At 37.9% G+C, this 18730-nt stretch overlaps 1 protein-coding gene across 10 annotated transcripts in view; it reads right to left on the bottom strand.

Annotated features, from left to right (window-relative positions):
* The window catches only part of UBR2 (ubiquitin protein ligase E3 component n-recognin 2), a 114786-nt gene that overhangs the window by 14391 nt on the left and 81665 nt on the right, over positions 1 to 18730 (bottom strand). For 4 of the 10 annotated variants that reach the window (XR_010835098.1, XM_067006224.1, XM_067006229.1 and 1 more), the window contains exons 31-42: positions 18064 to 18157; positions 17092 to 17253; positions 15466 to 15569; positions 14680 to 14758; positions 10887 to 11035; positions 10434 to 10489; positions 8387 to 8476; positions 6606 to 6702; positions 6282 to 6349; positions 4909 to 5044; positions 4298 to 4388; positions 3225 to 3355 (exon numbers count right to left, since the gene is read on the bottom strand). Coding sequence is in view for 7 of the 10 variants with exons in the window: in XM_067006224.1 (XP_066862325.1) it covers positions 3225 to 3355; positions 4298 to 4388; positions 4909 to 5044; positions 6282 to 6349; positions 6606 to 6702; positions 8387 to 8476; positions 10434 to 10489; positions 10887 to 11035; positions 14680 to 14758; positions 15466 to 15569; positions 17092 to 17253; positions 18064 to 18157 (1257 nt within the window). In the remaining 3 variants the exon portion in view is untranslated. The remainder of the gene's footprint in view (positions 1 to 3224; positions 3356 to 4297; positions 4389 to 4908; positions 5045 to 6281; positions 6350 to 6605; positions 6703 to 8386; positions 8477 to 10433; positions 10490 to 10886; positions 11036 to 14679; positions 14759 to 15465; positions 15570 to 17091; positions 17254 to 18063; positions 18158 to 18730) is intronic. The other 6 variants (XR_010835099.1, XM_059075623.2, XM_059075625.2 and 3 more) reach the window with 3 other exon arrangements.

Below are 18730 nucleotides of genomic sequence, written 5' to 3'. Positions count from 1 at the left end.
CCTGTATGCTGCAAATAAGGAGCTGGTGAGTTGCAACTAAGGAGCCCTCCTGCTGCAACTAAGACCTGGCACAACCAAATAAATATTTTAAAAAAAGGAAAAAAAAAAGAAAGAAAGTTAGAGGCTAATATTACTGATGAACATAGACACAAAAAGTCTCAACAAAATACTAGCAATCTGAATCCAACAATACATTAAAAGGATTATACACCATGATCAAGTGGGATTTATCCCAGGGATACCAGGATTTTTCAGTGTCTGAAAATCAATCAGTGTGATATACCACATCAACAAACTGAAGAATAAAAACCATCTGATCATCTCAAAAGATGCAGAAAAAACTTTTGACAACATTCAGCACCCATTTATGATAAAAGCTCTCCAGAGGGCTTCCCTGGTGGCGCGGTGGTTGGGAGTCCGCCTGCCGGTGCAGGGGGCGTGGGTTCGTGCCCCGGTCCGGGGGGATCCCGCATGCCGCGGAGCGGCTGGGCCCGTGGGCCATGGCCGCGGAGCCTGCGCGTCCGGAGCCTGTGCTCCGCGACGGGAGAGGCCGCAGCAGTGAGAGGCCCGCGTACCAAAAAAAAAAAAAAAAAAAAAAAAAAAAGCTCTCCAGAAAGTGGGCACAGAGGGAATATACCTCAACATAATAAAGGCCATATACAACAAACTTATAGCTAACATCATACTCAATGGTGAAAAGCTGAAAGCATTTCCTCTAAGATTAGGAACAAGACAAGGATGTCCACTCTCATCACTTTTATTCAACATAATTTTGGAAGTCCTACCTATGGCAATCAGAGAAGAAAAATAAAAGGAATCCAAATTGGAAAAGAAGAAGTAAAACTGTAACTGTTTGCAGATGACATGATACTATATACATAGAAAATCCTAAAGGTGCTACCAGAAAACTACTAGAGCTCATCAATGAATTTGGTAAAGCTGCATGTTACAAAATTAATACACAGAAATCTGTTGCATATCTATGCACTAACTATGAAAGATCAGAAAAAAATTCAAGTAACAATCCCATTTACCACTGCATCAAAAAGAATGAAATACCTAGGAATAAACCTACCTAAGGAGACAAAAGACCTGTATGCAGAAAATTATGACACTGATGAAAGAAATTAAAGATGATACAAATAGATGGAGAGATACACCATGTTCTTGGATTGGAAGAATCAACATTGTGAAAATGACTCTACTACCCAAAGCAATCTACGGATTCAATGCAATCCCTATCAAACTACCACTGGCATTTTTTACAGAACTAGAAAAAAAATTTCACAATTTGTATGGAAACACAAAAGACCCCGAACAGCCAAAGCAATCTTGAGAAAGAAAAGAGGAGCTGGAGGGATCAGGCTCCCTGACTTCAGACTATACTACCTATAGTCATCAAAACAGTATGGTACTGGCACAAAAATAGATATATAGATCAATGTAAAAGGAAAGAAAGCCTAGAAATAAACCCACACACCTATGGTCAATTAATCTATGACAAAGGAGGCAAGACCACACAATGGTGGAAAGACAGTCTAGTCTCTTCAACAAATGGTGCTGGGAAAACTGGTCAGCTACATGTAAAAAAATGAAATTAGATGGTTCTTTAACACCATACACAAAAATAAGCTCAAAATGGATTAAAGACCTAAATGTGAGAACAGATACTATAAAACCCCGAGAGGAAAACATAGGCTGAACACTCTCTGACATAAATTGCAGCAATATCCTTTTTGATCTGTCTCCCATAATAATGGAAATAAAAACAAAAATAAACAAATGGGACCTAATTAAACTCAAAAGCTTTTGCACAGCAAAGGAAACCATAAACAAAACGAAAAGACAACTCACAGATTGGGAGAAAATATTTGCAAATGATTCGACCGACAAGGGATTAGTCTCCAAAATTTAAACACCTCATGAGGCTTAATATCATCAAAACGAACAACCCAATAAAAAATGGGCAGAAGACCTATATAGACATTTCTCCAAAGAAGACAGATGAGAAGATGTTCAACATCGCTAATTATTAGAGAAATGCAAATCCAAAGTACAATGAGATATTACCTCACACCAGTCAAAATGGCTATCATCAAAAAAATCCACAAACAATAAATGCTGGAGAGTGTGGAGAAAAGGGAACCCTCCTACACTGTCAGTGGGAATGTAAATTGGTACAGCCACTATGGAGAACAGTATGGAGGTTCCTTAAAAAATTAAAAATAGAGCTACCATTTGACCCTGCAATCCCACTCCTGGGCATATATCCAGAGAAGAACATGGTCCGAAAGGATACATGCACCCCAATGTTCATTGCAGCACTGTTTATGATAGCCAAGACATGGAAGCAACCTAAGTGTCCATTGACAGAGGAACGGATAAAGCAAATGTGGTACATATATACAATAGAATATTGCTCAGCCATTAAAAAGAATGAAATAATGACATTTGTAGCAACATGGATGGACCTAGAGATTGCCATACTGAGTGAAGTCAGTCAGAGAAAGAGAAATATATGATATCTCTTATATGTGGAATCTAAAAAGAAATGATACAAAGGAACTTATTTGCAAAACAGAAACAGGCTCATAGACTTAGAGAACAAACTTACGGTTACCAGGGGGGAAGGGTGGAGGGAAGGGATAGTCAGGGAGTTTGGGATCGACATGTATGTACACACTGCCATAATTAAAATGGATAACCAACAAGGACCTACTATATAGCACAGGGAACCCTGCTCAATGTTATATGGCAGCCTAGATGGGAGGGGAGTTTAGATACAAGTATATGTGTGGCTGAGTTGCTTTGTTGTGCACCTGAAACTATCACAACATTGTTAATTGTCTATATTCCAATATAAAATCAAAAGTTAAAAAAAAAAAAAAAGCAACAAAAAACCACACCTGAATATGTCACTTTCCACTTTTTAAAATCTGAAGAACCCAGTTTATGAATAATATACAATTGAACAATTTTAACATCTGAAAGCAAAACAAGTATATTTTTGTACATGTACAAAATGAGTACATTTACTGACATCCAAATAAAATCCGATATTTACGTAAATATGCATCTAATTCTATAATCTGTACATCACCATAGTCAATTAGCTATGACCTAAACTTAATAAGTTTTCATTTTTGCAATGCACTTTAATTCTTAACTTGCTGGAGTGAAAGACTACATATATTTCCTACATTTTGAAAGAAATTAGAAATTACCTTGAATTTCAGGTGGGGAAGGAACTCCATTTAAGTAATGGAAAAACAAAGCAGAACACCTCAGGAAAGGCATGATTCCAGCTCTGACATTCCTCAACAGATGCCAACCAGAGTGCATTTCTTTCAAGGCACTGTGAAAGAGAAAAATGATAACTGGGAAATGTAATTAAAAAATGGTCATTCTAGTTATAGCACAGTGTGAAAACAGACAACTACTGTTTGGAATTGATAGCACATTGGCTTAAAAGGTATGGGTAGCCCTATTACAGGATGTCAGGTATAATTAGTGATATACCCTCCAATGCTGTCATTAAAATTTATAAAAGTTATACAGCTATATAAAGAGAAAATTTGGAAAATAAAAACACTATCCACTATTCTATAACCTTGTAACAGCAGGTATTACTTTGGAAAACTATTTTCATACTAATCTGTCTTACACAGTTGTACCTGTAACATATAAAATTTAAAATTAACATGATTTTCAGATCATAAACCATAATTTTATTGGAATTTTAATATTCTGGATAACATCAATCATAACCTACACTAAATTACTTCCCTATAAGCAAACTCTTAGACTGTTTTAAATTCTTTGCTAATATAAATAATACCAGTGTACATCTTTATGTCTATACGTTTTTCTATATGTTGGATTATTTTGCTAGTGTGGATTCTCAGAAATGGGGTAACTTAGTCAAAGAACAAACAGTATGGTTCTTGACATATACTGTTAGAATGCCAAGTGAAGGGACTTATCTGGTGGCGCAGTGGTTAAGAATCTGCCTGCCAATGCAGGGGACACGGGTTCAAGCCCTGGTCTGGGAAATCCCACATGCCGCGGAGCAACTAAGCCCATGCGCCACAGCTACTGAGCCTGTGCTCTAGAGCCTGCGAATCACAACTACTGAGCTGGCACACCACAACTATTGAAGCCCACATGCCCTAGAACCCATGAGCTGCAACTACTGAGCCCACAGCAATTTCCCTTATTTAACAAATGAATTCGTTTTTCATACTACCACCTCCTAATATTTGGGGAATTGCCTATCATGTAAAGAGTACAACCTCACCTTCCTGTATACTGGTGAAGTGTTTTATACAAAGCAAGAACTGCTAATTCTTCTTCCCCAGAAGCATTTTCTTGATCCATGCCATTCTCTTCTGAAAGATAAGGCAATATTAGTACTCTGTTATTTGCCTACTAAGTGGATTGATGACCACACCATTTAAGCACTCAAACATATTCATACACTCACATGTAATATGAAAATACTCTCAGAAAACACATAAAACTTTAATCCCTCAGGTCGAAACACAGTATTGATCTCCATCCTAACAAGAGCCTCTTAGGGAGAGGAAGCCAAAGTGCTTCAGGGTGCCAGGCATCAAGCGGTGAGTAAAATCTGCTAAATATACAGTCTGTGGTACTCAAATATTACTAAGCTTATGAAATTAAAAAAATAAGTAAAACATTCACATCACTAAGGTTTTTAACAGAAGGGAAATTGTTTCAAAAATTTTCACAAACACGATTTTACTGTTTATTTTACTAATTACTACTACAAGTAGCCTAATTGTAGTCTATATATTGCTCTCATCCAAGCACCTTTTCCTTTTATACTTTTTTTTAAACTGAAAAAACTCCAGTACTTCCTTCAAGAATCTGACAAAAAGGAGTTACCTGTACATGAGGTAAGTAAGATCTGTATGATGTGTGCCATAGTAACCAGATGGAAAATATGAAGGTCCCCAGTGCCAAGGCTGATCCCTGAAAAATCTTGACACTGCAGTGCCGGGAAGGCAAGCACCAAGCCCACCTGGATACCAAATACAGAAGATCAGATAGAGCACCTTTCCTTTCACAGCTGAACACGTTTCCATTTTCTTAATGTGCATCTCTTTGTGAGCTCAGTCCCTCCCCTTAAGAAATCTTTGTTCTTAAAGGGTACACATGTTAGAAATTCCACTAGGATTGACTAAAGAAAATTATTTAGAGCATTATTGTTTCATTTGATGGGCATTATAATTTCATTTATCCAGTGATTCCCCTATATATAGTTTATCGTTAATAATAACAAAAATAAAACTTGAAATCTTTCTAGGTAGTGAGCAATGGAAAAAGCATGAGTTTTGGACCCACAAAGATCTAGGTAAGAATCTGAGATCCTCTTATGAACCTTTTAGACAATTCCTTTGAGTCTCAGTTTCCCTGTTGGTGAGCTGGCGATAATATACGTGTTTTTAATACCTCAGTAATAAGGATGTAAGGACTAAATGAAGATGAATGTGAAAGCAGTCAGGTACACAATAAATGCTAGCTCCCTTGTTAGCCTCCTGCTGCCTGTATGGTGGTGTCAGTGGTGGTGGTTTTCAGAGGAGCAATGGGAACAATAACAATGGCTGACATTTACTAGGGACACATTGCTCTAAGCTCTTTACATTGATTATCCCATTAAGTTTTGACACAATTGTATCAGGTAGGTATTAACCAACTTACAGGCACAGAATATGATGCCCAAAGAGATTAAGGGGGCAGCACTTGGGGCTGCTGTGCATGGCGGTACACTCAGTGTCCTGAGTAAGGGGACCTGCTTGAGGTGGGGCTGAACTTCAGCCACCCACTGCCTGGCCAGTGCTGACCTGGCACCACCCACACTTGTTCAGAAGACATGACTTTCCCTAAATCACACAAAGAGACTGTTGCTAAGTAGTGTTACCAGAGGGCTGTATCTGCCCTGAAGCAGCGTATGGGTTGGTAGCAGCCCTTATATTACTAGTGTTATTTCTCTATAGTGAAAAGCATAGAGAAGTTATGTTACTGACCTCAGCCACAAGGCAAAAAGTAAGACAGACTAGATTAGACACCAAGGTCAAGTCTCTCAACTGGATTCCTTAACATTTTCTTTTTGAGGATCTTCAGAAAAGAATTATACTCAGAAGTCGTAAGAATAACAGGTGATAATTTCTCTTGTCTGCCTCTGCATTACTCATCAAGTATAAGATAAAGCTATATAATATGATAAAAATTTCAAACACAAATTATAAGATACCCACCAATAAATGAAACATGTCGATATCTAATATGCATGGAAGGTCTCCGTGGTTGTCACCAGGCACCAATGCTAATGTTTAAAGAAAAATACATGAGCACATATTATATGTCACCGTAAGTATTAAATTATTTTTAAAATGTATATAATCTAGTTTAAATTTATTTTTTGCAAGCTATTATGAATTCATGAGCTAGAACTTGTATATAAGACAAACAGTATTACCAAAATATTTCTTTCAAAATGAAGGGAAGTTTCACCATTAAAAACAAAATTACAGAAGATAAGAAATTATCATAACATATATGGTACATGTATTAATACTCACACGCAAAAAGTTTACAAAAGTGTCCTTGTACCACTGAAAGTGATGCCACTGTCCAATGTGCTGCAGCAAATCTTGTTAGTGACCTAAGACAGTCATCCTGAAATAAAGAGATGACAAAATTAACAAAGAAGCCAGCATATGAAGTAGTTCTCCTCTTTCAGGAATGTTAGTTCAAAGCACAGTTAGTTGAAGTAAAGCTGGATGCACAATGAAACCTCTAGATGGTATGGAACTGAATCTATGACATCTTTAATAGCATGCCTCTAACATGGAATGCATGGAATGGAAAATATCTAATTGTATGCTGAATAAAACAAGGCTATGTCCTGTTACCATGCTGCTAGTTCTCTGTGGAAAAGTTAAGGACACATGCGTCAAGACAGACAGCAAACAAAAGAGACTCCCAGGAATGTGATGCAGTATTTCTTTATATTTAGTGTAAATAAATACTCTAAAATGTGGGAAACACTTCAAATACTGGGGAAACTATGTGCAAGAAGATGGTTATACAAATCAGGGTGTCTGTAAACATCAAAAACTGTTATGGAGACTATGTAGGAACAATGAGAAAACTCTAAATGTAAAGTGAAGAATAGAGTAGAAACAAAACTACATGTAAATATCTATTATAATAAAGTGTAAACATGCTAATGAAAAAGACAGATGGGTGATTGATTAAGTTTTTTCTTCCTGCTTAATCCTCTATTTTCTAAGTTTTTTGTAATGTTGTTTGGTTCAATAGATATTGAGGACCTACCATACGCTAGTCTTGGTTTTGAAGATCTCAAAATGAAAACTCACTCCCCCACCCCCTGCTCTCAAGTAGCTCACAGCCTTGAGGGTGGGAAGGAAAAGAAAAGGGGGGAGGGGACAGCTAAAGGAGGCAGTATCACAGATGAGGTATACCCCACTTCATGGCTCAGAAATTTTCCACGGAAGGCAAAGCTTGAAGAACTTCTTAAAGAGGAATCATCTGTTTAGGGCACTCGAGTAGAGGCAAAAGCCTGGGATTAGCAATTGGGGACCAGTAATGATTCTGCAATCCTGCCCCATGGATGTGGGGATTGGCAGGAGGTGAGTGATAATGGAGAAGTAACATTTAAGAGATATGATCAGGGTTACTTTTTAGAGAACCTCTCTGATAATATATTAGGAGAGAGTGAGATTCAGGGTAAAGATAGTTACAATAATCTAGGCAAGAAAAGATATAGGGGCTGAACCAAATCAGTAGAAGTAGGAATGGAAGAACTAGGACAAATATGCAGGAGAGAAATTCAACAAACTCTGCTGATCAACTGGATATGAACATCCAGACCAAATGATGCATCCAAAAGGACTTGCAAGTTTCTGGCTTGGTCACCTGGATGGACAGTGGTGACATTAACTAAGACTCTAAATATAGGAGAAAAATTACTTTGGATTGTTCACTTTGAGGTATCTTTAGGAGATGCAGGTGAAAAAATGAAACAGGCACTGAGATAATAGATCTGGTTTAGAGATAAACAGCTGGGAATCATTTGGATATAACTGGAATCAGAGACATAGATGGGGCTGATCAGGGAAGAGTATCAGATGATTGAGTCATGGACCAAACTCTGGGGGTTTAAAATAACATTTATAGCACAAAGGAGGAAAAGCAGACTGAGAAGGAGCCGCCAGAAAGGTAGGGAGAAAACCAGGAATGTCACAGAAATCAAGAGAGAAAGTGAGTTTCAGAAAGAAGTAGTTATCAGAATTAAGTAAATAGAATGTCAAATAAGGGCTGAAAAATGCCCACTCACAATGATAATGAGATCATTTGGTGAACTTGGCAAGAGGTGTTTCCAAAAAGTGAGAAAGTGTTGGCGAGAGGTGGTGGTGGTGAAGCCAAACTGCAGGGAGTTGAAAAGTGAAGAGTTAGCAAGAAATTGGAGCCACAGTATACATTATTGTTTAAAGACATTTCGCTGTGTATAAAATTTCTCTTAGGATGTGAAGTGAAATTAAAAACTGTAGGTGCTATTTATCTGTATTTAAACATTTTTCATTGCATGGTAAAATAAGTGAAATATGTTTTAAAATGGCTTGCTTGGTCATAAAAAGGAATGAAAAAACTAGGGTGAGAGAAGATAATATTGAGGGCAAGAGTAAGAGGAATAATGGAGTACACTTGTGAACAGGGCAAGTACCAGGAGTGAAAGAGGTAGATGAAGGGATAACTGATTCCAAACAATAGATGGAAAGATAAGCCACTTTACCCAGAGGTCCCTTATCCTCTGATATAGGAGGGAAAGGTCAGTGGAGAGGTATGTAAATTTGAAAAGCGGAAGTCAAAAAAATAGAATTTCATCCCTAATGGTTATATACTTTTAAAAAATTAAATTTCTCTTATGAACATAGACAAAAAACTTAGATAAAATATTAGCAAATCAAGGGGCTTCCCTGGTGGTGCAGTGGTTGGGGGTCCACCTGCCGATGCAGGGGACACGGGTTCATGCCCTGGTCCGGGGGGATCCCCGCGTGCCGCGGAGTGGCTGGGCCCGTGGGCCATGGCCGCTGGGCCTGCGCGCCCGGAGCCTGGCGCTCCATGGTGGGAGGTGCCGCGGGGGTGGGCAGTGAGAGGCCCACGTACCGCAAAAAAAAAAAAAAAAAAAAAAAAAAAAGCAAATCAAATATAATCATATATAAAAAGGATACTCTACATGACCAAGTTGGGATTATTTTAGGAATGCAAGGTTGCTTTAACAATCAATATAAACAGATTACACAAAATCATATTAGCAGAAAAACAGATGAAGAGCCGACAGTGTGCCAAAGAGATAGAGTGAAGTACACAGAATCAAGAAAATGTGTAAGAGCTGCCTTAAACACCAGACAAAGTAAACTATATTCTATACATTTGTGATTGCCTTTTCAATATCAGCATACTTATCAACTCTTATTTACTGTAGCAAAAGAATGTCACAGTCAACATTGATAGTCATATCCCAATCCATCATATATCACAGTTAAGAATACAGGGAACTGCTATTCTGCTGATTTATCACAAGATACAATTCAGGGCAGTTTTAATACCAGGGTCTACTCCTGTATGGTGTTATATTAATATTCCAATTTAATAAGTCAAATTTAATAAGTCAAAGTGACCAGGTATCTTTATTTTTAAAAAACTCCAAAGAGTTAGGGCTTTTACATCAGTGGTTCTCAATCCTGGCCTCGGGGGGAGGGGGAGGGGAAGCTTTTAAAAAAATATTAATGCTTGGGGCCTATCTCCAGAGACTCTGATTTAACTGACCCATAGTAGGGCCTAGGCACTTTTAAAAGCTCCCCAGGTGATTCTACATGAATAAAATTACATGCACTTTTTTGACTGTTAAGTTTGAATGGTAAGTAGTAGTAGAAGTTGACACTAGCTACATTGTAAAAATTAGCAAGCTTTAATTGTATATTCCTTCCCTTTTCTAGGCATTAAATGTACTGTTTTGACATTAATTTGTACTTATTTACATGTTGCTTATAATGGGTAGTCAAATGTGGTAGAGGGTATGTTCTAATCTCTATTTCCAACTACGGCACTAAACATTCAAGAACAAGCACTTTGTTTTTAGTCTCCCCCCACCCCATTTTTTCACATGTTTAACCAAAAGAGATGAAGTCTATTGAAAAGAAAAATAATGAAAAATTAAATTATAAACATTACGTCTTCAGTATTGTTACAGAAAATGGATTTTACCTCAAAAGGAGTGAACCTATACTTAAATAACCATTTCAGGTTTTTTGGATTAAAAAAAGCAGAACAATCTAATTTCTACTCCACCATTCCATGAATTGAGTAAACTGATAACTTACCAGTCTGCAAGGCAAAGGACTGAACAATGGTTTATCTTCATCACTTAAAATTCTTTCTGAGGATTAAAAATGGTAAAGATGGTAAATTTTACGTTTTATACATTTTATTACAAGTTAAAAAAAAAATTCTCCCGAAAGCACAATATTGTCAGGTTTTGAAATCTTTAAGTCATTTCACAAGAATTAACTTTGGATAAGAAGTAAAAATGAGGAAACATTCCCTTAACTGACAAGAAGCTATAACCACCACTAAAATGAGTACTCTGTTGCTGTGGTTAAGTTATAAACTGTCAATCTAATATTTTGTCAGCACACTACATTTCCTGCTTCAAAGTCTTTATGTTATTTGATATTGTTGCCCACTTTAAACATCTCTGTTTAAATACAGGATTCTACACACAACTCATGTCAACGTATGCTTGAGATTTCAAGACACAACTCTGAGTCTCTTACCTATGCTTTGGATGGTGTACGCACAACTACCCCAGCACATTATGGGGACACGGGGATCCTCTTCATTGGGATGAACCTTTAGTCCCACCTTATAAGTAGCAGTTCCAAATGTTGTTAGCATTTCTTTTATGCTTTCAGAGTAAGGATTCCTGAAGTGAACATGTACAGGATTAGCTGAAAACAATGAGCTGAAAACAATGTGCTCATATCAATCAAAGGGCTCAGTTTCTTAACAGCTATTTTCTTAACAGCTATTTTCTATGTTGGAATTGAACCACTGAAACTACCGAAAGATAGTTGTATGTAAAGGGGGAATGAAAGACATGCAAACGGTCCCTGCCTGAGAGGGGTTATGCTCTACTTGGGCTAGCAGCAGTGAGGCACAGGCCTGAAAACAAGGTATTAGGGTGAAGGTCTACACACTAAACTATTGGATCCTGGACCTCTTCCCCATCTCAAGAACATCAGCAATGTGTACCACTGCCATAGATTTTATTTTCTCCAGTGAAGAATTCTCAGGAAAAGCCGTTTATACCCATTGACATTTGGGGGTCCCAAGTGAAAGAGTGGCAGGGGCCTGATCACCTCATTGTGAGGCTCATAGGTCAGCAAGCTCCAACCTGCCCACCAGGTATCCAGTGTGCTTCTTAGTGCCTTGTTCTTGAAGTCACCCAAGGACCAATAAACATTTAAGAAAAGAATCAGGGGCTTCCCTGGTGGCGCAGTGGTTGAGAATCCGCCTGCCGATGCAGGGGACACGGGTTTGTGCCCCGGTCCGGGAGGATCCCACATGCCGCGGAGTGGCTGGGCCCGTGAGCCATGGCCGCTAAGCCTGCGCGTCCGGAGCCTGTGCTCCGCAACGGGAGAGGCCCGCGTACCGCAAAAAAAAAAAAAAAAAAAAAAAAAAAAAAAAAAAAAAAAAAAAAAAAAAAGAATCAAACATCAATAAACACCAAAACAAACAAGCAGAAAAAAGGAACTCAGGGAAAATGGAGACAGGGTAGAAAACAACCAATTTATAAAAAAAATTAGGGGACTTCCCTGGTGATGCAGTGGTTAAGAATCTGCCTGCCAACACAGGGGACACAGGTTTGATCCCTGATCTGGGAAGATCCCACATGCCGTGGAGCTTAGTTGCCTGTACGCCACAAATACTGAGCCTGCGCTCTAGAGCCCACGAGCCACAACTACTAAGCCTGCGTGCCACAACTACTGAAGCCCATGGGCCTAAAGCCTGTGCTCCGGAACAAGAGAAACCACCACAATGAGAAGCCCGCACACCGCAACGAAGAATAGCCCCTGCTTGCCGCAACTAGAGAAAGCCCGTGTGCAGCAATGAAGACCCAATGCAGCCATACATACATACATACCTACATACACACTTAAAGAAAGCAAGGGAGGGAGGGAGGAAGGGAGGGAGGGAGGAAGGAAGGAAATAAATAAATAAATAAGGGGATCAATCCAAGAGGACCAAGAATGAACTAACAGTAGGATTACCTCAAAGAATGGAAAAACCAAGAGGAGAAAATTATCTAAGGAACAAAATAAAACATTCCTCAAACTAAAGGATGTGAATCTTCAAAGAGCCTGTTGAAAACGTGGTGAAATGAATGAAGAAAGACTCACATATCAAGGAATATCACAGAGAAATTTCAGAACATTGGGAATTAATGAGACAATCACAACAGTTTCCAGAAGTAATAAAGTTACAAAGGAACAGGAATCAGAATGGTGTTAATTTCTCAGTGGGTGCTAGAAGTTAGTAAACACTGCCTTCAAAAACTAGATGTAGGGGCTTCCCTGGTGGCGCAGTGGTTGAGAGTCCGCCTGCCGATGCAGGGGATACGGGTTCGTGCCCCGGTCCGGGAAGATCCCACGTGCTGCGGAGCGGCTGGGCCCGTGAGCCTTGGCCGCTGAGCCTGCGCATCCGGAGCCTGTGCCCCGCAACGGGAGAGGCCACAACAGTGAGAGGCCCGCATACCACAAAAAAAAAAAAAAAAAAAAAAAAAATTAAAAACTAGATGTAAAGTTACTTCTAACCTATAATTCTATACCCAAACCATACATCAAGCATATGGATACAATAAATGTATTTTCAGACAGGGAAAATTTAACACCCAGGCACCTTTTCATATGAATCTGCTGAGAGATGCAACATGAGGGAGTAAATTTAGAAAGGGAGGAGAGGACTTCCCCAGTGGTCCAGTGGTTAAGATTCTGCACTCCCAAAGCAGGGGGTGTGGGTTCAATCACTGGTCAGGGAACTAAAATCCTACATGCCACAGGTGCGGCCAAAAAAAAAGAAAGAGAGGATACAAGATCCAGCAAACAAGAGGAGCAGGGCTAGGGGAAGTCTCAGGGTGACAGCTGTGCCCTGTCCTGATTGGCATGGGAGGGCAAAGGCTGTGGGAGGAGGGCTCCAGGAAGGAAGATCATCTGATGAATCTGAGCACTGATAGCTACCGCTAGGCATTTGACAGGTCTATTGCAACGTTTAGGGAAAAAAAAAAAAGTATTATATACATAGAAAACCAAGTATATGAAAAAAAAATAAGGTAATTATTAACCACAGGAAAACAAAATTGTGTAAGAAAGGAAATTTAACACACAACTTATCAGTAGAAACAATTATAATATAAAAACTGACAAATGATTTAACCAAAAATTGTGAAATAACTCTATTAGGTAGACTGGCGAGGAAGTGAATAGGGTAGAGGTCAAAGTTGAATCCTAAATTACTAGTCAACAGAAAGATACTGCTTAAAAAAATGATAAATCAAGACACAGCTGATTAAGCATTTTAATTAGAAATATTGGAGTATGTAGCAGAAGAAACAAAATGACAGGATTGGGGATAGGGAGGAGGAATGTGAGAGGCACAGGACTGATGTTCTTTCTGTTTAAGCCCTCCAGTAATATTTTTACTGAATAATTTAGTATTTGCCAGGCACAGCTTCCAGGTAACGTTAAATGTGTTGTCACTTTATAACACTTATGAGGTAGATATTATTATCTTCCCTTTACAAATGAGGAAACTGAGTGAGGTACAGAGAGGCCAAGCAATTTGCACAAAGTTGCACAGCTTATAAGCAGTGGTGCTGGAACTGAACAAAAGCAGTCTAGCTCTAGAATCTGGGTTATACCTTGTAACTAACTTACTGGCTATGGGTAAAATTAGGCTGAAAACACTCTGGTTTTGGTCCTGAGTTACTAAGAGGTTGGTGGGGCCATAAATAGAAAACAGAAGTCAGAAGGAAGCATGGGCTTTGGTGGGGGAGCTGAGCAGCTTAGGTTTAGATGTACTGATGAGGTGTTGTCAAGGAGAGCCAGATAAAGGGGTGTAGGAGGGAGTCAGGAACATAGACTAGGAGAGGTTTGTGAGAATTAAACATGCCATGTAGTTCTTAGGTTTTTATCAATACACCTGCAGTAAGTCTCAGAATTCTTAAGTCTCAGAATTCAAGATCAGTGTGCTATAACATTTTGCTCCCTAACTTGACAAACGATATTCTTTTTTTTTTGGTGGTACGCGGGCCTCTCGCTGTTGTGGCCTCTCCCATTGCGGAGCACAGGCTCCAGACGCGCAGGCTCAGCAGCCATGGCTCACGGGCCCAGCCGCTCTGTGGCATGTGGGATCTTCCTGGACCGGGGCACGAACCCATGTCCCCTGCATCGGCAGGTGGGCTCTCAAACACTGCGCCAACAGGGGAGCCCGACAAACGATATTCTTACTAACTGCTGACTTAATTTTTCATTTCAAGTGGGCTAAATTTAAAAGGAATAATATACTCACTTAGGATGAAAATCAGGCCTAAATCCTTCAGGGAGCTGCAATTCATCCACATTTTCTAAATTCTTTGATAAGGCAGTATCTACAGAAACAAGCACTTTATACTATTATTCTTTAGTCCACAATATTTCTATAAATTTCAGTCATAAATTTCATTCTAAATTTAGGTCAAAGAATTTTTTTAAAATGGGAAAAATTCCCATTAATGAAAACCCGTATGATATACACTCAAAGCATGAGAAACACTATTGCTCTGGATGACCTAGGTACCTTCTTCAGTCAACTGCACTTCTCCTGAAAGTAAAGCCACTGGAATGTAGCTAGGGAAGGTAAAAAAAGGAAGAGTATGCTGTTTTGTTTCCTTATAAACCAATGGTATAAATTCTGCTCAGACTGCTTTCCCTCAAGGTTGGAAGTGCAGTGCATGTCTATCAAACTTGGGAAGCCTTTGGTAATGCCAACAATATAGTGAGTCAGCCCACAGAGAATAAAGCCAGCTCTTCCATACTCAGTTATATCTCCCCCACCCCCAGAAGCTCTTCAATAAAATGGGGGAGTAAGTGAGAAGTATTTATCATAAACTTCACATGAGCTTGTGTGTTTTCAAGGAATAAGAAATAATGTAGCAGATTCAAATTTAGTTCATTAAGACAAAGAAAATTAGAGAAAGTCAAATTTTAAAGTGAGAGGTTTCAGTTTTAAAATATTTTAAAACAATTTATTCTGAAACTATATTTGCCAATGGTCTCAGACGTTAGGGAAAAATGAAAGCAGGTTATCAGAACTTACTAGGAGTATTTTCTTCTTTCCTAAGAATCTGTAATGCTTTTATTTGCTGAGATATTGTTCTAATCCACTGAGTCAGATCTGGTTGGTCTGAAAAATGTAACCTGCTAGAAAAGATTAAAGAGAGTGTTTAGTATTCTGTTGCTGCTTAGTTTAAGATACAAAAAGACTCCTTAAATGATCACAGGTATATTTTAGACACACTTCAAATATTAAAAAACCAAAAAAATAATTTAAAAAACCTAGGGGAAAATTTGTTGCTTTTTAAAAAGTCAGAATAGGTATTTACCAATGGAAATGAAAATACATTATTTGTCAATATAATGATAATAATTATTAGCACCACACTGAATTATCTGTCAAATATTTCACTTTTTTGGTACTGGAATTTATTAGTATTTCTTAAATATCACAATCACCACACCACAGACACTATTTACTGAGTGCTTATTATGTTGCAAGCACTTAGTTATGTTGTAAGCATTTTATAGTATTATATTTAATCCTCAGAATCTTCTTAATGAAATAGGTTATATTATTGTACCCATTTTACAGATGAGGAAATTGAGGTTTAGAGCTATGTTACTTGACTAAGGCCATATATGGGACAGATGTGGCATTCAAACCCAGCTATATCAGACTCCACAGCCTGTGTTCTTTTAACAAATGTGCCATAACTGACTCTCCTGGGAAAAAAAGCAAAACCTGAACTACAAAAGTGATTGTTTTCTCCTTACATGCAGAGAATTCTTAATCTAATAAGGACTAATTTCTTTACCAGTTCAAATGCAGGTATAAGTCAGCACCATGATATACTTTTGATTAAAATGTACGAGCTTACATGCATATCTAACGGTATTTTAAGAACACTGTGTGGTAGCATAGACTAAGACACCATGGTTTTAACTCCTAAAATTGAAGAGTAAAAAACTGACCCTGCTTTATTTAAACCCAAATAGTAGCACAGAAATAAACAGATGATTCATATTCACAAAATGCAAATTAGTATTTGTGAATGTAAGACAAGATACCATAAACTGAGTAACAAGGGTCAGGTTTGAAGAGGAGACACTATCAAATTCATATCTGAAATGAGTATGTCTAATACTCCTATTAACTACAAGTGCACTAAAAATTATGAAATGACAAAAACTTTGCATTTTAAATACACTAACAGATTTTCACTTTTTGGTCCAATTTTTGAATTGGCCAGTAAATTGCAAAAAATTATATTTAATTGTTAGTATGTTCAATAATGTCAGTTTGAGCTGCCCCTTCTTCCTCCTATCAATTTACTGAGCATCTCTTAAAAAGTATGAGGGAGATATTTAAAGTCGGGTTTTAGAAATAAAGGAGACAGTTTTCATGAACATATGGGAACTTTACATCCTTTATAGTGCTTACAGGTGACCAAGAAACTGTTAAATTTTAGCCTGTTACTTTCTAAAAACCAAAATCATATTTCATAGGTCAGCTAGAAGAAATAACTAAATAAAAAGTTTGGAAAGTACTTGGAAAACATTATGCATCTACCTATAGTGATCTCCTCACCCAGCTGTGGTTTATTATTTCATTACCTTCAAAGGAAACTAGTTCTTTGATATAAAGGCTTTATGAGCCAAAACTTACCTATTAAAAATATTTCTTGGAGGAAGCAGCAGAGGAATAACAGTATTACTCAAGCATTCACAAAGGGGACAAAGGAATTCTCCATTTTCTACATCATAGCTTGTATGTAAGCGTAATCTCTGTTGCCTTCGCTGTTCTTTAGCTTGAACGGAATCAAAATACCTTTACAATTAGAAAACATGAGGTATCAAAAACAATGGTAATTTTTAAAAATGAGAGCCACAAGCTTCAACATTTTAAATAATGTGTTTCCACAAAAAAAAAAAATCTAAAAATTAAAATCTTGAAATGACCTGAATTATTTTTAACAGTGATACTTTAATTTTGAGTTGTTGTAATTACCAAAATGGGTTAAGAGTTCTAAAAAAGGAGAATCAAAAAAAGACTGCCTTGCAAACAATCATTCACAATGTGGCATATTTCTTGGTCCCAGTGCTCTGCGGTTACTCCCCCAGTGCTGGTGACTACTTACTAGGGGCAGTTCATAACAACTCAAATGAGCAGAGTACTAAAATAACAGCACTGATTTGTTGGTTTTGCGGAAGCACAAAAAGCACCAAAGTAGAATAAGTTTGAAGTTATCCCGTCTCAGCTCAGGGAGCCCTGACAATCTTAGGAACTAACCAGATAAGTGCTAGCATCTTCAGAATCAAGAGTTGTTCACCCTGGACCCAAAGAAAGACATATTTCTAGGGTTTATACCACTGTAAAAATCCTTTACTTTATCTAGTCTGTTAGATCCCCACATTAAAAAATACATTTGATATACTATGAAGTTTCTAAGTCACTCCTTTAAATGTAATGACAAAGCAAATTAATTTTGTTATTTATTAGGCAGTAATATGGAGTTTTCTTCTTCAAACATCTTTAGTTCTTTCTCCCTTTTTCTAGAATGGAATTTCCTTTATTAAAATTTTTAATTTTGAGCCTTTGGAGAAGTTTCTCTTCACTAATATTAAGAATATAAATTACCTTTGCCAACAATGGGCATGCATAATGTGCCCACAGCTACCAGTATGTGTTCCACAAGACAGATCAGGGTGCATGAATAATGGATCATATTTTTCTGCATTATAAAACAAAAAACAAAGCGAAAAACCAAGCATTTAATATTCCTATAACAAACGTACAACTTTAAATTGTGAAATCCTTACTAAGGGCCTGTAAACTTCAAATGAAATGCTAGTCTATTCCTTTGATTTGAGATACCAATAATTTATGCAAGACCCCGGATTATTCAGAATACAGGACTCTCTAATTTTCATTACCCTGAGCAAGTTAATGAAACATCTCTGAATTTGTTAACTGAAACTGGAATCCCGTATTTACGTACATCTAATCTTTTGAACATTTCACATTTTCAGGGCACTGAGAGACTCCTATTCCCCGAAAATGCCCTGAGCCTAAAGTAAAAGGGATATTCTTCAGGGAGAGGTCTTTAATACCTTCAGGGCAGCTGGGTCACAATGATCTCTAAAAAAAAAGATGTCCTGGCAGTAGAGGAGAATCTGCCTAAAGACAATCATGCAAAGACTAGCCATAATTACTATACCAGAGTCAAAGCTGCAGCAAAATTTCTGGGACAGCAGCCCAGACCAGAGTAGGGAAAAACGGGCAATTCAGACAGTCTTCTGCTCTG

This window comes from Kogia breviceps, chromosome 10, assembly GCF_026419965.1.
Source record: "Kogia breviceps isolate mKogBre1 chromosome 10, mKogBre1 haplotype 1, whole genome shotgun sequence".
Lineage (NCBI taxonomy): Eukaryota > Metazoa > Chordata > Mammalia > Artiodactyla > Physeteridae > Kogia > Kogia breviceps.
The sequence above is the reverse complement of the archived record's forward strand: the minus strand, read 5'-3'. Positions and strand labels throughout refer to the sequence as shown.